The 23,731-nt window shown below is 34.9% G+C and overlaps 1 protein-coding gene across 1 annotated transcript in view; it reads right to left on the reverse strand.

The window, feature by feature from the left end:
- Positions 1–23,731, reverse strand: part of LEKR1 (leucine, glutamate and lysine rich 1) — a 158,832-nt gene that overhangs the window by 129,917 nt on the left and 5,184 nt on the right. The window contains exon 3 of the mRNA XM_033132789.1: positions 14,638–14,852. Coding sequence (XP_032988680.1) covers positions 14,638–14,852 — 215 coding nt within the window. The remainder of the gene's footprint in view (positions 1–14,637; positions 14,853–23,731) is intronic.

Below are 23,731 nucleotides of genomic sequence, written 5' to 3' on the forward strand. Positions count from 1 at the left end.
AACCCCAATTCCATTAGAATTAATTGTTGTAGTAGGGCTGAAATCAGGGTATTTCTTAGACCCAAGAATTTCCCGTCTTATACGAGGCAATGTGTAGATATCCAAGGTAGGTGGGAAGTTGGTGATATCTATGGGGGAAAGAAAAAACGATATGCTAGTAATATGAACCTTAGTTAACAAACATGGGAAAGAAAAAAGAAAAAGAAAAAAGAGGAAGGGAAGTAAAACATAACTGAATTCCTACCAGGCACAGAGAAATGTGTATGTCATCCATGTGAAGTAGCTGTTTTTTTATAGATGAAGAAGCAAAGGTATAAAAAGATTATAAGACAAGGTCATGGGACCAAGTAATAGCAGAGCCTCTACTGTTTACACTGTATCGTACACTGCTTCCCTTCATTCTTATAATTGCCACGAGGCTTTAGTCCATTAAAAATTATATTTTATGTTACAATGATAAGTAACTAATTTTAAGTAAGGGAAATTCAAGGGGAAAAGATAAATAGAAAGAATTCTGAATGTCTGGAACTGAAACTCTACCATGCAGATTTAGAAGATTGAGGGGAAAAAGACAAAGCAGGAAAAATGTACCTTATTTTGGTAACCATGTTGCTATAGTAACAACATAATGATACACAGAAGGGCTTTCAGAGTTATACTGGCAACAAAAGATATACATATATATATAGGTTTATCAATGTTGTTGAATACATATCAGTCTCTATAACCTTGCCAGATCTAGTTACAAGGAAACCCATGTAAACATTATTTATGCCAATAGTAAAAACACCTGTCAACTTCTATTTACTGTTTGCATGTGTCCACAGAGAGAAGGAATAAAGGCAAACAGTACACTTTATACCTAAGAACTTTGGTCTGGAACACAATCTAGGGCTGGTGTGGGAGAAAAAAATGAAATGATAAAAGGATTAGCTGGTCTTAGAACTACATGATGTGAATAAACTTGTTTAGGTTTCTCAACGTTTAAGTCTTATATATGGTACAAATATCAATATAAATATAAATGCATATTTATACATCTAGACTACGAAAAACATTGTATGAACTTCCAGGTTTAATTTATTTGCTAACAACCCTGTGTCTATTGGAGCCATTTCCCAGTGGCCTGGAAAAGAATAAACGCTTTCCCAAGTGGCAGTCAACCTGTTTTGTCCTGCCTTCCCCATGTTCATGTGCCCAGTTACACGTGCATCAGCAACGGCTCACATTTCATGGCAGAGATTCTCACTCGGCCCCAAAAGGGACAAATCAGAATTTTAGGAGAGAGGTGAGGGTGTGAGAAGGCCCCCAGAGATTTGGGATGATTCCCTAAGAAGGATGCCGCACCCCATGAGAACCATACTTCTACTTCAGTCCTTTGTGCTATAAAACCTTGATTATTCCAAAGGCAGTTGTCCCAAACATTTTTAACAAGAATGTCTCTCACACTACCTCCATAAACTCCAGAGTACTGCAAAAGTAGAAAAGCAGAGCCCAGACGGGATATGTACAGAGCACAAGACCTTTTCAAAAGGGAGCCCATGGCATTATTTTTTTCTGGAGACACTATTGTTTCTTCCTCTCAAGGAACTAAAGTAAGCATGCACATGCTATTTTCTGGAGGAAAACGTAATGGTCAAGTGAGGCAGACCATGCTGGCGTCTTCTTCCTTACAACAGAACCTGGTGTTACTTCAGGAAGCAGTGAGCCCACTCCCTGCAGTTTAAAAGGGAGTGGGCTCATTGCAGTCTGTTCCCCAGACTCCCCTGCACTTGTGGGAAAGCTTTTGATCTCCTAATATAGGCATTTCCCTAACTGCTTCCCCTTTCATATCCCTGCCTTCTTGCAGTGCAGAAGCCATCCTGAGATCAAGAGGAAACCAGCGGGAGGCTAAGGGCCTGCTCACTGAGAAAGACGCAGTGAGACACGGAAAGGGGCTGCGTCCCTGGTGATATCACTGAGCTGCCTCTACCCCTTCTTCTTGTCCATTTAGGCCACTTGCTGCAGTGCGTCCCTATCTGATATAACAGGGCTATGCGAGAGGTAGGTTTCACAGGAGAAGATCATGACTAACAAAATCAGCCTTGTTGCCTCATCACGCTCTACTCCAGCCAGGTACACCTATACCCTCCAATTCTCTTCATTTATAAACTCAGAGACACTCACTGCATTAATCTGATCCCAAGCTGTGTACTCAGTCTGGCACTGTGAACCCTTGGTACCTACCTATGCGCCTTCCTTGGGCTGACTGTTCTACACTTGACTTAACACGTATATGGCTCTTCTGATTTGTGAGAATGGCTAACCATTATCAACAGAACTCTTACGTCTGATTCCTCATGGACAGGCCTATCCTACTGCTGCTTAAATCTCCACAGTCTCACTTTGGCATGAGCAGAAGAGATGTCAAAGAGGAAATGCTTAGCAGGCACACAGAGATGCATTTATATAACTACTGACTTTTGTGAGCTAGAAATTGACATTTGAGAAAAATTAATCAATTACTTTTTTCAAAAAAATGTTCTTAGTTATTTGAAACAATACTGAATTTGATTCAAAAATCAACCAAGATCACAACCAAGATGGAGGTAGCCCCATGACTCCCAAACCCTCCCTCTTACAACTAAAAATCCTGATCATAACATGACCCACACACAGGAAGACTCTGAAAAGTGAAAAGAAGAAAGCAGATGGCCTAGGAGCCTCGGGACTTGAGAATCACCAAGGCAATGAGATCCCTGAGTTTCCTTATTGTCTCCCACATATCCCAGATGTCTCCAACCCAGAACCACCACTAAGAAAACCTCCACAAAAAACTCTGATCTACTTAGCTGATCAGGGAAAGGGTGACTTAAACAACAGAAAACATTCTTGACAATATCCTCTCTAGTCAAACATCCAAGGTAAAAACCATACCTCCCCAGTTTCAGCAGGGCTGCAGCCGAGCAGAGAGTTGATCGTCCACCCCCGCCCCACCCCACCCCTGCCCCATGGAAACAGGTGTGCATTCCTGTGTCAGAAGGGCAAGCTAAGAGCTGATCTTTCATTCCCCTTTTGCAAAAGCAAAATATGCTTCAAACTTTCCCACCAGAGTAGTGTCAGCGAGGCCAGTAGGGAGCTGACCCTCAAACCCCACTCTGCACCAATGAGTCTAAATAAAGCAGTACAAGTTGATAGGAGTAAGCACTCTACTTTCCTTCTACTCCTCACGTCACCAAAATCTTCATACCTAACTGGCGGCAAAGAGGCCAAATGAAGCAGTGAAAACCAGGGCTAGCAGCACTCCTGATGTGGCTCTACACCCTTATCCTGTGGCAGAGGATCTCAGCTGGGAGCCGGCAGCGTCAATGCTGTCTACTAGACTCAGCCTATATTCAATGACAGGTAGGTTAATAGTAAAAGAATGGGAACAATATCAGATAAAGTAGACTTCAGAGCAAAGAAATTTACTAGAGACAATGAAGGACATTATATCATGTTAAAGGTTCAATCCACCAGGAAGGCATAACAATCCTAAATGTGTTCATACCAAACAACAGAGCGACAAAATTTGTGAAGCAAAAATGACAGCACTCAAAGAGAAATAAATCCACAATTAGAGTTGGGGACTTCCAATATTTCACTCTTAGCAACCGATAGAATCATTAGACAGAAAATCAATAAATCATTAGACAGAAAATCAATAAGGACGTCGTTGAACTCATCAGCATCAACGGACATAATTGACATCTATGGACGACTTCATCCAACAGCAGCAGAATACACATTCTTCTCAAGTTCACATGGAGCATTCACCAAGACAGACCACACTCTGGACCATAAAACACCTCTGAACAAATTTAACATAAAAGTCACACGATGTCTGTGCTCAGACCGCAATGAAATTAAATAGAAACCAAACAGAAAGAGCTGGGAAACCCCAAAATACTTGGAGATTAAACAACACACTTGTGAATGACATATGGGTCAAAGAAAAAACTGCAAGAGAAAGTTTAAAAACTTTGAACTAAATGAAATTAAAAATACAACTTACTGAAATTTGTGGGATGCAGCAAAGCAGTGAGTGCTTAGAGAGAAATATGGAGCACTGAATGAATTTATTAGAAAAAAATTCTAAAGTCAATAACCTAAGCTTCCACTTTAGTAAACTACTAAAAGAGCAAATTACATCAAAGTAAGCAAAGAAAAAGAAGTAATAATAATTAGAGCAGAAATTAATGAAATTGAAACAGGAAATCAATAGAGAAAACCAACAAAATCAAAAGCTGGTTCTTTGAAAAAATCAATAAAATTGATAATCTTCAAGCAAGGCTAACAAAGAAAAAGAAAAGACAGAAATTGCTAGTGTCAAAAATGAAAAGGAAACATCACTAGAGATTCCATGAACATTAAAAGATTAATAAAGGAACACTATGAATAACTCTACGTCCACAAATTTGATATGAATGGTGGGCATATGATATATATCAAATGGAGCAATTCCTTGAAAGAAATTCCAAACTCACACAAACATAAATAGATTCTCATGTTAGTCATATAGGACTATACCTGTTAAAGAAATTGCATTGATAATTAATAAACTTCTAAAATAGAAAGCCTGGGCCAAGATGAGTTCATTGGTAAATTTTACCAAACATGCAAGGAAAAAAATTATCAATTCTCTTTTCCAGAAGATAGAAGCAAAGAAAATACTTCCAAACTCATTCGATAGAGCCAGCATTACCCAAATAGCAAAACCAAGCGGACATTACAAGAAAACTACAAATCAATCTCTCTCATGAACATGGATGCAAGAATCTTCAACAAAATATTAGCAAATGAAATTTAAAAATACATAAAAATAATTACATACCAAAACCAGGTGGGATTTATTCCAGGTATGCAAAGCTGGTTTAATATTCAAAAATCAATAAATGCAATCCATCACATCAACAGGCAAATGAAAAAAAATCATATGATCATATCAACAGATGCAGAGAACACATTTGACAAAATCTAACATCCATTCATGATTACAAACTCTCAGCAAACTAGGAATACAAAGGAACTTCCTCAAGTTTACAAAGAACATTTCCAAAAAACGCACAGCTAACATCATACTTAATAGTGAGAAACTTGAAGCCGTCCTGCTAAGATCTAGAACAAGACAAGGATGCCCCTCTCACCACTGCTTAACTTAACATTGTACTGGAAGTCTTAGCTAATACAATAAGACAGGAAAAGGAAGTAAAGGCATACAAATTGGGACAGAAGAAATAAAACTGTCTTTTTTCATAGATGATACGATCATCTATGTAGAACATCTGAAAGAATCAACCAAAAACTCTTGGAACTAATAAGCAATCATAGCAAGGTTGAAAGACACAAAAGTCAGTAAGTTTCCTATACCATGAACACATGGAATTTGAAATGAAAAACACATTAACATTTACATTAGAGCCCCCCAAAATGAAATACTTAGGTATAACGCTAATAAAAATCTAATGAAATATGTACAAGACCTATATGAGAAAGACTACATAATTTGGATGAGTGAAAACAAAGAACTAAATAAATGGAGAGATACTGCATGTTTCTGGACAGGAAGATTCAATTTTGTCAATGTATCAATTCTTCCCAACTTGATCTATAAATAATTCAATCCAATCAAAATACCAGCTAGTTATTTTGTGGATATGGACAGATTCTGAAATGTATATGGAGAGGCAAAAGACCCAGTATAGCCAACTCAATATTAAAAAACAACAAACAAAGTTGGAGGACTGACAGTACCTGGCTTTGAGACTTATTATAAATAAAGCTACAACAATCAAGATAGTGTGGCATTGGTAAAAGAACAGACAAAGAGATTAATAGAACAGAATAGTGAGTCCAGAAATAGATCCACATAAATACAGTCAACTGCTCTTTGGAAAAAGTAAAGACAATATTATGGAGCAAACATAGTCTCTTTAACACATGGCATTGAAACAACTGGACATCCACATGTGAGGAATCTAGACACAGACCTTATACCCTTCGCAAAAATTAAATGGATCATAGGCCTAAATGCAAAATGCAAAACTATAAAACTCCTAGAAAGTAACACAGGACAAAAATCCAGATAACCTTAGGTATGGCAATGACATTTTAGGTACAACATCAATGGCAAAATTCATGAAAGAAACAATTGATAACCTTGACTTCATTAAATTTAAAAACTTCTATTCTGCAAAAGAGAATGTCAAGAGAATTGGAAGACAAGCCACAGACTGGGAGAAAATATTTGCAAAAGACACATCTGATAACGTACTGTTATCCAAAATATACAAAGAATTCTTAAAACTCAACAGTAAAACACACAATCTGATTTAAAAATGGGCAAAGGATCTGAACAAACACTTCAGCAAAGAAAATATACAGATAGCAAGCATATGAAAAGATGTTCAGTATCATTTGTCATCGGGAAAATGCAAATTAAAGCAATGAGATATTACTACACACCTGCTAGAAAGGCCAAAATCCAAAACACCAACACCACCAAATGCTGGTCAGGATGTTGTAACAAGAACTCCCATTCATTGCTGCTGGGAATGCAAAGTGATAGAGCCACTTTGGAAGACAGTTTGGTGATTTTTTAAAAAACTATACATGCCATATGATCCAGTAATCATACTCTTTGGTATTTACCCAAAGGAGTTGAAAATGTGTGTGTACACAAAAAGTTGCGCATGGATATTTATAGCAGCTTTATTCAAAATTGCCACAACTTGGAAGCAACCAAGATGTCCCTTAGTGGATGAATGAATAAACAAACTGTGGTACATCCAAACAATGGGATATTATTCAGTGCTAAAAAGAAACTATCAAGCCATGAAAAGACATGGAGGAAACTCAAATGCATGTTACTAAGTGAAAAGAAGCTAATCTGAAAAAGGCTACATACTATCTGATTCCAACTGTATGACATTCTGGAAAAGGAAAAGCTATAGTGACAGCAAATGAATAAATGGTTGCCAGTCCTTAGAGGGGAGGCAGGAAGAGGCAGAGTACAGGATTTTTAGGGCAGTGTTACTATTCTGTATAATACTACCGTGGTGGACACCTGGTATTACACATTTATCAAAACTCACAGAATGTATACATTAATGTAAACTATGGATTTGGGATGGTAATAAGGTGTCAGTGTAGGTCCACTGATTGTAACAAATGTATCACTGTGGTGTGGGATGTAGATAGTGGGGCAAGTTGTGGGTTAGTAGGAGCCCGGGGTATCTGGGAACTCTTTACTTTCCACTAGATTTTGCTTCGAACCTAAAACTGCTCTAAAAATTAAAGTTTATTCATTTTTTTAAAAAGTCAGTATAAAACATTTGTGAAGTGTAAGGATACAAAAATGTAATTTTAAAAATCAAATGTTAGAAAAATTGAAGCAGGTCAAGAGGAATATTCTATATTAAAATATATGTAATCCGAAAAGATAGGTCCTATATATATTCCATCAACTTAACTTTGAAATAGACGAAAACTGAAAAATCCATATTCATTTTGGAAGACTTTAATATTCTCTTATGACTTGTCAAATGAAATAGTCAAAAATAAGTAAGGATATATAGAATTTGAATAGCACACTTAACCAGTATAACTGAATGGATCTATTAAAAAATTATATCCCTAAAACAAAGAATATGCATCCTTTTCAGGTAGCTATAGAGTATCTCCAAAAACTCACTGTTAATTAAATTCTCAATAAGTTCTTCTAAATAAGTCACATTCTCTGTCCACAATGGAATAAAAATAGACATTAAAAAAACTATCCATTTAGAAACATAAAGATAGTCTCCCAAGAATTTCTTAGATTAAAAAGGAACTAAATCATGGGGATATGAAGTACAGTATGGGGAATACAGTAAATAATATTGTAAAAAACTATGTATAATGTCGAATGGGTACTATTTTTAAGTGGGGGGATCACTTCATAAATTACATGAATGCCTAACCATTACACTGTACACCTGACACTAACATAAAATAATATTGAATGTCAACTATAATTTAAAAAAAATTTATATAGTCACAGGATGTAAAAGTACAGACTAGGGGGTGTAGTCAATGGTATTGCAATAGTTCCGTATGGTGTCAGATGGGTAGTAGACTTGGTGGGGTTATCACTTTGTGAGGGGTGTAAATGTCTGATCATTATGTTTTTTTGTACACCTGAAACTAATAATAAGAAAATGAAATCAAAACTGAACTTTCAACTTATTTAAAAGTAAATGAAAATAAAACACTGTTACCAAAATGTTTGCTGTTGCCAAAGCTTGTTCCCACAGGAAAAACTGATCATTTTAAATGTAATTACAAGAAAAAGAAACTAAAAACAAACTAATGAAGTCTTTGATGAAGTAACTAGTAATAAAACCAAAAAATGTTAAAGGATAATAAATAAATAAATATAAATAAGAATATAAATTCATGAACTAGAAAAGAAACAGATTTGATCAATTAAGCTAAAAATCCTAGAAAAGTTTTCTCTCTCCTTTATTCTTCTCTCGCTCTCCCTCCATCCCTCACACACATGCACACAAATTATCAACCCCAAAAAAGAAGGGGGTCATAATATACAAAGGAAAACTTTTAAACAAGAAAATACTACATATTACTAAATACCAAGAAATTTGAAAATGTTAGTGAAATGCTTGATTTTCTAGGAAAATATCAATTTCCAAAATTGATTCAACAAGAGGTAAAATCCATAAATGAACCAATAATTATAGGGAAACATAATAAGTCATCAAAATTCTACTACCCAAAAAAGATACAAGCCACATTTTTTATGAAGGAGATCTACGAAAGCTGCAAAGAACAGGCAAGTCAGGTGCTACTCAAAATGTCTGGTACACACAAAAGATGGTAGCTTTCTTAACTTTTTTTAAGAGACTAGTATAAGCGAGTCTTTATACTATAAAAAAAGGAAAACTACAGGCCAACATCACCTGTGAACATACATGCAGGAAACTATGTAAAATATTAACAAATTAATCCAGCACCATATTAAAACAATACTCTTCATAAACTCTTTCACATATAACTAATAACATATAACTAGAAATAAGGGCAATTACTTTAGTGGTACAGAGACAAAATACATTTTATTCTAACAAGTATATATTTATTTCTTTACCTTCTATTTATGGCAAGTGATAGTTTTCCTACTGACTATTCTCTTTAAAAATGTCTTTTAAGTATTTATGGGAAAATAGTACAGAGTGCTCATAGCTGTGGAAAAAATCATGAAGAAGTAAGCAAACACATAAATTAGGGAACCCTGAAAAATATACGATGATCAAAATACCAAAAATGCAAGTATAGTTTCATATTAGAAAATCTAAGGGGCGAATATCCAAAATATATAAGCAACTCATATAACTCAACAAACAACTCATATAACTCAACAAAAAACCAATCCAGTTAACAAATGGGCAGAAGACCTGAATAAACATTTCTCCAAAGACGACATACAGATGACCAATAGGCATCTGAAAAGATGCTCAACATCACTAATCATCAGAGAAATGCAAATAAAAACCACAGTATCACCTCACACCAGTTAGAATGGCTATCATCAATAAGACAAATGATAACAAGTGTTGGAGAGGCTATAGAGAAAAAGGAACCCTGTTGGTGGGAATGCAGATTAGTGCAGCCGCTATGGAGGGCACTGTGGAGGTTCCTTAAAAAATTAAGAATAGAATTACCATATGACCCAGCAATCCCTGTCCTGGGTATCTACCCAAAAAATCTGAAAACATTTATCTGTAAAGATATACAAAAACATTTATCTGTAAAGATATACGAGGTCTGACAATTAAGTTTGCGAACTTGTTGCACCGATGTTGGTAACCTTTTTTTGATATCAGAGGGATTATTCATTATGAATTTGTACCAACTGGACAAACAGTTAACCAAGTTTACTATTTGGAAGTACTGAAAAGGCTGTGTGAAAAAGTTAGACGACCTGAAATTTTCGCCAAGAATTCATGGCTCTTGCATCACGACAATGCACCAGCTCACACGGCACTGTCTGTGAGGGACTTTCTAGCCAGTAAACAAATAACTGTATTGAAACACCCTCCCTACTCACTCACCTGATCTGGCCCCCAATGACTTCTTTCTTTACCTGAAGATAAAGGAAATATTAAAAGGAAGACATTTTGATGACATTCCAGACATCAAGGGTAATACGACGACAGCTCTGATGGCCATTCCAGAAAAAGAGTTCCAAAATTGCTTTGAAAGGTGGACTAGGTGCTGGCATTTGTGCATAGCTTCCCAAGGGGAGTACTTTGAAGGTGACCATAATGATATTCAGCAATGAGGTATGTAGCACTTTTTCTAGGATGAGTTCATGAACTTAATTGTCAGAACTCATATGTGCTCCGATGTTCACTACAGCTTTATTTATGGTGGCCAAGATATGGAAACAACCGGCTTTCTTCAGTAGATGATTGGATGAAAAAGATGTGGTATATATACATACACAAGGGAATACTATTCTCCCATAAGAAAAGATGAAATAGTGCCATTTGCGACAACATGGATGGATCCTGAGATTATTATGCTAAGCAAAATAAGTCAGACAGAAAAAGTTGAGAACCATATGATTTCACTGATATGTGGGATATAAAACTGAAAGCAACAAAGGAACGAGACAAACAAATGAAAAAACAACAACTCATAGACATAGACAATAGTTTAGTGGTTACCAGAGTGTAAGAGGTTAGGGGGTGGTAGATGAGGGTAAACAGGATCAAATATATGGTGATGGAAGGAAAACTGACTCTAGGTGGTGAACACACAATGTGATATATAGATGATGTAATACAGAATTCTACACTTGAAACCTATGTAACTTTACCAACCATTGTCACCCCCAATAAACTTTAATTTAAAAAAAGAAAGAAACTCTATGAGTATTACTTACTACATTAACAGATTAAAGGAGAAAAAAAATCTTATGATTATCCCAACAGAAGATGGAAAAGCATTTATTAAAATTCAATAACTAGTCCTGATTTTAAAAAACCTTAAATATCTAGAAATATAAGGTGAATTCCTTTATCTGATAAAAGACATCTTTAAGAAACCATTAGCAAATATCCTATTTAACAAAGAAACACACTGGACAGGTTCACATTAAATCAGAAATAGGACCCAGATATACTTTATGAGGCACTATTCCACACTGTTCTAAAGGTCTGATCAAGTTAATGAAACAAAAAAAAGGGGTAGAGTGGAGAGGTATAACTATTAGAAATAAAAAGGTAAGACAGTTACTATCTGCATATAAGGTGACTGTTTTATATATGTGTGTGTGTATATATGTATTAATATAATATATTTAAGAAAATCAACTGAAAAACAAATACAAGTAATAAAAGAATTAAGGGAGCTAGATACAAAATCAATACATAAAAATCAATAACATTCAGAAAAATTAAAATGTAATAAAAAATCTCATTCCCAATATCAACAAAAATTGTAAGTCTAGGAATTAAACTAATATGAAATGTGCAAGAAAATTATAAAACTTTACTGAGGGATTTAAAGAAAACAAACTCATAGATACAGACAACAGATTGGTGGTTACCAAAAGGGAAGAGGGGGGAGGGCGACATAGGGAAAGGGGGGTCAAATATATTGTGATGGATGAAAACTAGGCTTTTGGTGGTGAGCATGCTATAGTGTATACAGATATTGAATTATAATGTACACCTGACACATAATGTTATTAACAATGTTATTAACCAGTTACCTCAATTCTTTAAACAATAAAATAAAATAAAGAAGACCTGAATAAATGAGGGAAAATGACCATGTTCCAGGGTAAGAAGGTTAAGATTATGAAGACGTCAATTCTCAAAATGTCAAATTGCTCTAGAAAGTAAATGCAACTCCAATCTCAATCATAATATTGAATGTTTTATGGAATCTGATAAGTTGATTAAAGTTCATCCAGAAGAGAAAGTATGCTAGAAAAGCCAGGATAACCTGAAAAGCAAACATTTGCCCTACAAAATATCAAAACACATAAAGCTAAAGTAGTTCAAAGTGTGGTGATGATCTGTTCCTACCCACACACTGAATATCTGTGTCCCCCAAAACTCGTAATTCCCCAATGGCATATGAAGGTAGGGCCTTTGGGAGGTGATTAAGCCATAAGGATGAAGACCTCATGAATGGGACTAGTCCCCTTATAAAAGAATTCCCAGAGAGCCCCCCTGCTTCTTCTGCCATGTGAGGACACAGCAAGAAGACATGAAAGGCCAGAAAGGGACTCTCACTAGACACCAAATACGCCAGTACCTTGATCTTCACTTCCCAGCCTCTAGAACTGTGAGAGATAAATAATGTTGGTTATAAGCCACCCAACCAATGGTACTTTGTTACAGCAGCCCGAACAGACTAAGACACCTATTGATAGACAATAGATCAATAGCATAAGACAGAGTCCAGAAATAGGCTAGAATAGAAATTAATTGATGGCCTTTCAAATAAAGGGAAAAAGGATGAAGGATTTAATAAATGACAGTGCAACAACAAGCCATAGATTTAGAAAACCACCATAAAAAACATGAAATTATAAATCTACCCTATAAAAACTAATTCCAAATAGATTACATAGATTAACTAAAACAACAATATTACAAAACTTTTAAACATATGTTGTTTTTTTCAACTTGCCTGAATCTAACACTAGGTTAGTGTTAGCCAGAGTAAGTTTCTGTTTGTAAGCAAAAGAACTCGATACAGAACCCTGACCAGAATTTGGCAAAAAAAAAAAAAATCAATACAGAAAAAAATAAAGGCAAGCAACCATGAGAAAATATTAGCAACAGATATAACGTATAAAATGTTCAATAAACATGAAAAAAACTGTTCAATCTCATTAGCAATGAACACAAATTAAATATTAAAGTAACATTTTTTTCATTCAAGAAAAATAATTTGAGAAAAATTAAGACTCCAGTATTAACAAGATATATGAAAATAACCACTTTATAAACTATTGGCCAAATGTAAGTTAACGCTATCTTCTAAAAGACAATTTGGTATGATACCCATCAAAATTTTAAATTGGCATGTTACTTCTTTTCAGCAATTTCACTTCTAGGTATTTATCCTATGGAAAACATACGCGTATGTACACATGAATATAAATTTAAATACTATACCTAATAATAAATATTGGAAATAATCTAAATGTTGAAAAGAGAAATGGTTAAGTAAATTTGGCATATTGTTAGTAAGGAAATGTTGCAGCAGTTAAGAATAAGATCTATATGCATTAACATGGAAAAATTTCCAAAATATATAGGTAAGTGGCAAGAGTCACAGAATGATATATTTAATATATTGGTGATGTTAAAAGCTAGTGTATTGTAAGATAAAGATTTTTAAAATTACATGGTTTATATATAAAATACATTACATATATTAAAGAAATATATCTGTAATAAAGGTAAAGGTACAATGAAGAATCTAGAAAGAGATAAACCAAATCATTAAAAGTGGTTTTATCTTCAGTAAGAAGAAAGCAATCAGAAGGATAAAAAGGGACTTTCTTGCCTTTTCTTCTTATTCCTTTCATTTTGTGTGTTTATGTAAGTATATAATACAATATTTTATTATGGAAAGTAAGTATGAATAACACCAAACAAAAGAATCGCTGACAAGGAAAAAAACATCCAAATTTAAAATTCTACACTGAATACTTCAAATTTTTTATTTTTTCCACTCAGATAGTATGAAATACTTTATTATTCAGATTTGAAATTCAAAAATCTATAACAAAATTTTTTTGCTAAAGAACTAAGAATTATTCAATTGACATTTAGTGTAATTATTAAAATTTGCAATAAAATTTAATACAAGTACTTAATCCTAAGAGATTTCAGAAAGTTTCTATTTTTATGAAGACATGATATTCATTAAATTCATTAATTTGAGGCTTACTAACACCAACTGTCGATATTTTAAATAGAGAAATATTCATTCATAGGAAAAAGGTAAAGCCACAAAACACCAGCAAAAACCCTTCTATAGAAGTGTCTGTATAAATAAGCTCATTGAAGTGTCTTTAGGCAGACTAAATTGTTGATTAGATTGGACAGCATAAGGAACTCTTTATTTAAATTTATTCCAATTTCAGTGACTTAGAATCATGTACCAATTTTAAAGTTTTGAAATTCTTTTGAAAACATTATCTTATAAATCTAAAATATTAAAATATTCAAGGCCATTTAAAATAAATGTTAGATATCAAAAACTACAAAAATTCACCTGATTTTTGAAAGATAAAGCTTCCTAATGATAAAAGTAAGATATATATTTAAATAAATAAAACTTGACCTATCTCAATGGATAGTTACTGAATTAATTGGTTTTTAATCATTCAGAGAGTAAAGTATGCCTCAAAGAATGCTCACACTATAACGAAGAATTATATTCAGTAATTATTAATAATAAACAAACTCAAATGTATTAAACTATAAATTATACCTGTTATAAATTCTAGAAGAATACTGAAAGTCTATTTATTTTCTGTACTTTTCTTTCAAACTAAATAAATGACAGAAAAGAATAACATACTCTAACCTTTCTGTTTTGGATTCGTTGTCAATTTTGTACTGTTCAAAATCTTGGCTAAGAGACCGTAGCTTTTCTTGAAGTCTCTTTTCACGTTCTACACTTCCTTGATAAAATTTCATCTCTTTTTCCATCGCTTTCACTTTTTCTTCCATAGCTTTAAACTCATGAAGTATTAGATAGCTGACTCCACAGTACTTACAAACTTTTTCTTCAGGGGACATCTAGAAAACAGAACATACATTTACTAAAATGATTTTTTTAATTCTGAAAAACGAAGTTCAACTGAAGATGTTACTGCAACCATGCTGGTCAAATGAAGTAAATGTATACTGTACTATGTCATGGAGTAATAATAATGACGTTACCTACAGCTGGATAAAATTTTTTAAATTGGCATGATATTGACTCTGACACAAAATCTTGGAATTAGAAAAGATTCTTTCAGAGTAATTATTTCTCCACGGTATCTCTAAGAAAGATTTACTCTTGAAATGTTTTCCATAAAATAAAACTAAAAATGATGAAAACATCTTTACAATTCTTGTTTTAAGGTGAGTTTTCCATGAAGTGGGAAAAGTCACTGGCCTTTCACTTAACTGCACTATGATCCTAGAGATGCCGCTTGGCTTTTTCAGATTTATGTTCCTCATCTATAAAATTAGGGCATTGGACCAAATGAACTCCAAGTTCCTGTTCAGTTTTTACATTTTATGATTTTCATAGCACTTAGCATTCTGTCATAAAATCACAAATAGGAAAAACACTTTGAACCTAATTTCTTCTGCCTACATTAGTTCTTTTCCCCTCAGGTTGTTATGGTTATACCCGCTTTCATAGATAAGAAGACTATTGGCGTCAAACCAGCTAATAGGTAGAGAATTTGGGATTAAACCCAGATCTATTTAAAACAAGCACCTATGCCTGTAACCATTTGTATCATATGTATCTCCACAGTGTACTTCAGCTAAATCCTCTTAGTTTCTTCAGATATAATGTTCACACATCTATGGCCAACATTAAGGCAGTGGAAAATAGAATTTTATCAAAGTCAAGAGAGAGGTAATTCTTTTTTTCTGTCTCAAGTACATAAATGTTCCTCAAGTAGCCTCTACTTGTCTTGCTATTCACAAAGGAAAAGAGACAGCCTCATTAAATATTTGCTCAAGGGCACTAAAATGCAAACAACACTTGGATTATTAGAGGAGCACTTACTCTTAAGGCCACCTCTCTTAAGACTGCAGAAACGGCTCCTGTAACTAAGTGTGACACCACCATATCTGCCTATCAATTAGGCAGATTACACAAGAGTAGGTTGAAACTAATGATAAATTTTTACCCAGTAAAAATTTCCTCATTTACACTTGAGTAATAAAAATTCAAATGAGAAACAAATAATACTGTGAGACACAGATGAATGACTACATCAGTCATCTAACTGCCACTGATACCAAATTCATAGATTTATAAAACAATAGGTTTGAAAGAAATCACAGGGGTGCCCAGTTAGCTTAGTTGGTTAGAGCACGGTGCTAATAACACCAAGGTTGCCGGTTCTATTCCCGCATGGGCCACTGTGAGCTGAGCCCTTCTTTAAAGAAAAGAAAGAAATCACAAGTACAAGCTGGTTCAAACTCTGGATGGGTTCACTGAGTCTATTGCAACCCAGTGTAGTTGTTATCCAGTCTATTTCAACACTCCAAATGATGCAAAAAGACTTTGTAAAGCATCCTGTTGCCTCTTCTCACGGTTTTGTCTGTCAGGAAATTTTTTCTCACACTGATCCCAAATCTGCCTCCCTGCAGCGTCCACTGGTCCTAGCCCTCCTAGAAAGCATGTGGAACAACCCCCGACCTCTTTATGATATTTGAAGACAGCTGCCAGGAACACTCCATATATTCTCTTCTCCAGGTCAACACTTCCAATTCCTTCAGCTGTTTCCCCTGTGACATGATTTTGAATTTCTTCCTCATTCTAAATAATTTTCTCTGAACGTGCTCCTGTGTTCTACATCTGTTTCAAAGTATGGTGCCCAGAACTGAATACTTCAGTGTGGCTGATCTCAGTAAAAAAGAATAAGAGAGGCCTCCAACTTTTAATATCTCACTAGTAATATCATTAGTAATAACTTCTAATGCAATCTTAAATTACAATGGTCTTTTGTATTTTTAGTAATTATATGTTGCCATTATATACTATAACTGTCTTTTATGTTAAAGAAAGCCCTTATTAAAAATATATATATATATATACTGCAATGCAAAACAACGTCTCATTCTATTGAATAGACTAATCCATTCCTTACGTTTTTCAGAAATTTACCTTTCACAGTCCTGGCTGCTCTGTTTGGTAATGTGATTAAAACCCCCTCCAGCCATCCACCCTGCCCATGGCGGATTGGTGGAAGAGCACTGGACATCACGCCCAGAAGAACCAAGCCCTAAGCTGAGATGAGCCGACTAGGCCTGTAAGTGCTGACCACTTAGGAAACCTTTAGGGCTAAGTACCCAAATATCTTTGTAACCCAGCCCATATACGTTCATATTGTCTGCAGGAACACGATGACAATATTTGTCAAATGCCCTCATAAAGTCCGTATATTCTGTGCCTACTACAGTTCTTGGATCTAGTAACTACACAAAATGGAATGACAAGGCCTACTTGCTGGCTCTATTGGTGAACATAAAATTGGCCCAATTTTATTGGTTCCCTAACAGCTAGATCCTCACAAATCACCCTTTGATACGATATTCTGGAATCCTGTCTGGGATTGAAACTGAGTTCACTGGTTGTAATTTATGGTCATTTCATACCTGCAAAGACATTTGTGCGTTATCCTCTTACTCCTTCCTCGTCCTCAAAGATCACCTAGAGTGAGTGGCTCTGCAATCCCATTCAAAGGACTGTCAGTCCCCGGGAATATAATTCATCCACATCAAGAAACCCGAACTAATTCAGACCAGATGGGTATTTTCTTACAATCCCTTTGCCCATCGTGAGTTTTGATTCCTTCTCATCAATTTGAAAATTATATTGCTTACTCCCAGGCACTTTCATCCTTAACCTTTTGCCTATTAATCACATTTCTCGTCCTGCTCCTGGCAAAGTGCCCTATTCTTAATCTAAAGAAAACTCTTGCTGGGCAAAGCTTATTTGCAGCCTGATGTACAAAACAGAAATAGCATAAACTTCACAGTTGTGAAAGCTATTAGAATGTTATTCTACCATAGCAATCAGGAGGGAAAGCTGAAGTAAAGTAATGCATTTTATAGAACAGGTCTTCTGGAAGTTTAGCAAAGAAAAACAAAGCATGACATCATTATAATCCAGAAAATAAGACAATCAAGTTATAAAATAATAGGTCCATAAAAGTAGTCTCCAGATTTCATCTAGTCCTTATCACTGAGTGATCTATGTTAATGAACAAAAGTTTTCAATGCTATTAAACTGTAAATAATTTTCTATAAGTAAAACTGCAACAGAAGATAAATAATAACACTTTCAAATTCATGTCTATATGGGCTAATTATCTAGGACATTTTTGTGAAACTTGAGAAGATATGAAATACTATAATTATGTTCCCAAATGAAGTAAAAGTTCTCTCTTTTTTGTGAAACATAATTTGTGTTTCATCCTTATAACTTGGTGTTATACCGTCTCCTCATTTTGTAAGTAAAATAATGACATCCTGTCATCCTTGACAACAGGGCTATCATTAGCAGGATGCTTTTGCTTCTGTAAGATGTCCTTTGGAGGAGGCATCAACAAATGCAGTAGAATAAACAAACGCAGAGCCATTTAAAAATAAATCATAAAACAAAATTCTCAAATGCAGTGTGTGTAGTTCTTAAATTATAGTTATTTAATATAAAAGTTTATATTTAAATTAGGCTTCAGATTCTTTTTAATACTCCTGTCTGTGCTTCAACTAGAAAAGGCATTCAGTAACCTTCTGCCGCCCAAATGAGGCTTTCTCTGCTCCAAAAATTGTTCCTCCTTTCTTCCTCTACACTTTCCATGCTTTTCATACTTGGATAAGGAGGAAATAAATAGATAAACTATTCCACAAAAGGTAAGAGTAACAGCAGTATAAAATGATAAGCCTTCCAAGAGGATTTGCATTAAAAATATGCCTGTACTCAAAACAATGAGTATCTAGCTAGTAAATTTCACTCACATTGGAAGAAACATTTTGAGAGAGGACAGTTGACCTTTTGAGCCACATAGACTGCCTAACTCTTTTATAAGGATATCAGGACCCTTCTTCATCAGTTAGTCAATTTGCTTCACCACCAATTTCAAAATCAATCTGGTAAAGAAGTATCTACAAAAACCCCTACACCTACATTATATTTAATGGTGAAAGTTTGAGTGCTTTTTCCCCTAAGATAAGGAAGAAGGCAAGGATAGCCACTCTCTCTGCTCTTAATGCAACATATACTGGAAGTTCTAGCCAGAGCTAGAAGAGGAAATAAAGGACATACACATCAGAAAGGAAGAAATAAAACTGTCCCTAATTGAGATGACATGATTGCCTACATAGAAAATCGTAAGGAATCCACAATTAAACTCCTAGGACTAATAAGTTCAGCAAGGTCGATGATTCGAAATAAACATGCAAAAACCAACTGTATCTCTATATACTGCCAATGAACGCATGGCAGTGAAATTAAAAACACAATACCAATTACAATTGCTCAAAAAAATGAAATACGTAGATATAAATCTAACAAAACATGTACAGGACTTGTATGCTAAAAACTACAAAACATTGATATAAGAAATCGAAGATCTAAATAAATGGACAGACATACCATGCTTATGAGTTGAAAGACTCAAAATATTAAAGATATCAATTCTTCCCAAATTTATATATAGGTTTAATGTAATTCATATCAAAATTCCAGCCAGATGTTTTTTAGATAGAGACAGGATTGTTCTCAAATGTATATGAGAAGGCAAAGGAACTAGAAGAGCTAAAGCAATCTTGAAAAGGAAGAATAAAGTGGGAGGGATCATTTTAACTGATTTCAAGACATACTGTATTGTTACAGTAATCAAGACTGTGTTGTATTGGCAGAATGATAGACACATAGATCAATGGAATAGAATAGAGAACCCAAAAATAAATCTATATAAATATGCCAAAATGACTTTTTGGCAAAGGTGCAAAAGCAATTCAATGAAGGAAAGATAACCTTTTTAACAAATGGTGCTGGAACAATTGAATATCCATAGGGTAAAAAAAAAATAAATGAACCTCAATCTAAACTTTACACCCTATATAAAAAATAACTCAAAATGGATCATGGACTTAAATGTAAACATAAAAAGTGATTTTAGAAGGAAAAAACCTAGGAGAAAATCTTTAGGATCTAAACTAGACAGAGTTCTTACACCGGATACCAAAAGCATGATCCATAAATGGAAAAACTGATTACCCGAATTTCATCAATATGTAAAACTTTTGTTGTGGAAAAGATCCTGTGAAGAGGATGAAAGGATATGCTACAGACCGGGGGAAAAAATATGTGCAATACACATTTCTGACAAAGGACTATATATCTAGATTATATAAAGAACTTTCAAAACTCAACAGTAAAAAAAATAAAAAATCCAATTAGAAAAAGGTCAAAAGACATGAAGAAACATTTCACCTAAGAGGATATACAGATGCCAAATAAGTACATGAAAAGATATTCAACATCATTAGCCATTAGGAAAATGCAAATCAAAACCTCAATGAGATATCATTGCACACCTATCAAAAGGACTAAAATAAAAACTAATGGCAACATCAAATGCTGGTAAAGATGCAGAGAGACTGGATCATTCATACATTGCTGGTGAGAATGTAAAATGGTACAGCCTCTGGAAAAGTTGGCAATGTCTTAAAAAACTAAACATGCAACTACCGTACAACCTAGCAATTGCATTCGGGCATTTATCCCAGGAAAATGAAAACATATGTTCACATAAAAACCTATATGGGAATATTTATAGCAGCTTTATACTTAATAGCCAAAAACTGGGGAAAAAAAAACAGATGTTCTTCAACAAACTATAGTACTTTCATACCATGTAATACTGCTCAGCAATAAAAAGGAATAAGCTATTGATACATGCAACAACCTGAACAAAGTTCCAGAGAATTACACTGAGTAAAAAAAAGCGAATCCCAAAAGTTACATATTGCATGATTCCATTTATATAACATTCTTGAGATGACAAAATTATTGGAGTCCAGATCAATGGTTGCCAGAGGTCATGGATTAGGGTCAGGGATGGAGTGGTGGAAGTGTATAAAGCGGGAGGTTGAGGTGAACGTGGCTATAAAAGGGCAACAGAAGGAATCCTTGTAACAAACTGCTCTGTGTCTTGACGAGATCAATCTAGATGTCCTGGCTGTGACACTGTAGTATATATAGTTTTGCCCGATGTTACCACTGGGGGAAGCATATATCGGATCTCTTAGTACTATTTCTTACAAATGCATGGGAATGTACAATGATCTCAAAATAAGAAGTTTAATAAGGAAATAATAAAAATAAATCAACCTGGGACTAAAATACCAAAGATTAATCCATAAAGAAATTTTACTGAGCAATTTCAAGAAATGTTGGCTTCATACATAAATTATACATGACACTCTATGCTTATCTGCATATGCTTTCAAAGCACATTTCCTCCAATACCTGTTTTTCCACTGGGAAACCTCACCTTAGTAAACGCTATGACCCTCTAATGGCCAGCCAGCAAAAGTATTTTGGACAACAAATTCACAAATGCAGATTTTTCAAGATTCATAGTAACATTTTTTAAAAAACTGTTTTCCTAATGAACTATCTTGGGTCACAATAGTAAGTTAATAGTCTCTCCCAAAATTGCAGCTTCCTATTTCTTCTGTCATTAGGTTTTAACACTGTAATTCCTTTAAAACACAACACACATACCCACACACACATACACATATCATTACTTTTCCAGGATGCTAATGCTAACATTTCTATGACCATTTTCGTATTCTTTTTCCTCTACTTTAACTCAACACAAAATTTGACCCTAGCCAAAGTGGCCCAGGATGACCTGGAAAATTAGGTTTATTTTTTCTGGCAATGACAATCTGTGCTTGGAAATATAAAACTGTTATTCTGAATAAATTTCAAAGTTTCAAAGTACTAAAATTACTACACTGAAACAGGACAAAATGAGCTGTTACTGCTAGGGAAAGGGATTGTTATCCCAGAAAGAACAGTGTGCTGCTCTCCAACCCTTGCACCACCACTTCTGTTTTATAAAATAAACAACTCCGGTCTCTTTATTTTACTTTGTGGTAATAAATATCTCCTGAAGTTAAAATCCTATTACAAGTGTTCATTTTGTCACCATTTTAAAAGAGATAAAGAAATCAGCTTTACTTTTGCAAAATAACTGATTTTTCCACTAATTTGTTACAGTTGTTTTGATTTCTGTATATATCCCCAAGCAAAAACAGCAAAAGGAACGTTGTTCATTGCTTTTTTTCCTAAAAAGAGGAAGTCCATATGTCTCTAAAATAGGTTGACATTCGGGAAGGAAAGAGGTATAATTATTCCTTTGCTGATCTATAAGTGTTCTTTTAAATTGTGGCAATAAAATACCAAACACAGAACTGTACTATTATTACAAGTGCATTCTGCTTTCAGAATGCTGGATGAAAATTCTAGCAAAGCTGCAGGTTATTAGAGGTCAGAGACAGGTAGGAGTCAGCTCTGTCTAGAGAGAGCAGATTTTAAAATGTGGTCTAAGTACATATAGAAGTAACCTGTGGAGTTTAGCAGCAGACAACAGGGATAAATGTGGTCTTGCTGTCCAGCCCATGGGCGTGTTTTACATTTTGTGCCACGTGGGGGGATGGACGTCTGAGGTGTGTTTTATACTCAGTCAGAAATTGTGATAAAAAGCAAAAAGATCCAGGAATGGAAGTCAAAAGATTATCTTATTCTTTCTTCCCTTAGAGTCCCTAAGACGATGAGACAAGGCGGGAGGTAATTTAACAATCTTAGCCTTCTAGTATGGCAATGGATTCTCTAACTATAGTTCATTATCAGGAGTGTTCTTTTCCACACTTTCCCTTCGGTGGCCATCTCCCTCACCACCCCTACGTTTTCTTGCAACTTTTCTACTACTACCTATGTTGCCATTATGAGTACAGCACAGTACAGTCATTTTCATGTTCTTATCAAGTATTTTTCATGCAATTTATCAACCATCCCACATCCACATCATATAGCAAAATTACAGAAAGAAATAAAGAGGAAGGATGCCCCTCACCTTCTCTTCCCTGATTTCTACACTAACCTTCCTTGCCTACATGAGGGGGTGAGGGGGGAGGGGCGGCCAGATGGCTCAGTTGGTTAAAGCGTGAGCTCTCAACAACAAGGTTGCTGGTTCAATTCCCGCATGGGATGGTGGGCTGCGCCCCCTGCAACTAACTGGACTTGGAGGTGAGCTGCACTTTCCACAACTAGATTGAAGGACAACGACTTGGAGCTAATGGGTCCTGGAGAAACACACTGTTCCCCAATATTCCCCAATTTAAAAAATGTAAAAAACAAAAACAACAACAAAAAACACAGCAGGGACTTCTCTAGAAAGAAAAGCCAGCATAAAAACCAACACAAAAAGTTAACAGCAGAATGGGGGCAGTGGGGGGGGAGGAGCCTTTGAAAGACCTTTCTGTCACTGTACACTGATCCAACCACCTCACATCCTTTTTTACCCAATAAAGAAATGGAGCACAATTTCTAAGCCATTATGGAAAGAAATAGTTTGTTTTCTTCGTTTCAATAGTGAAGTATTATTGAATTATTCTAATCCAAAGTATTCCTATTACCGTTATGAGCTATACATCTATTTAATATGATTCTGTGTAGAATGACGTATGCAAGCTGAGTACGTAGATAAACTGCCTGATCACTAGGTGATTTAACAAGCATATTATGGGCCACCTAGATGAATCAAACATAGGAAAAAGTTATGGAAAACAAATAACTGACTTAGACTGCATTCTAATAGGCTGTGGGATGCATGTACACATTTTGGTTGCTTTCTAATCTAGTA

This window comes from Rhinolophus ferrumequinum, chromosome 2, assembly GCF_004115265.2.
Source record: "Rhinolophus ferrumequinum isolate MPI-CBG mRhiFer1 chromosome 2, mRhiFer1_v1.p, whole genome shotgun sequence".
NCBI classification, from domain to species: Eukaryota; Metazoa; Chordata; class Mammalia; order Chiroptera; family Rhinolophidae; genus Rhinolophus; species Rhinolophus ferrumequinum.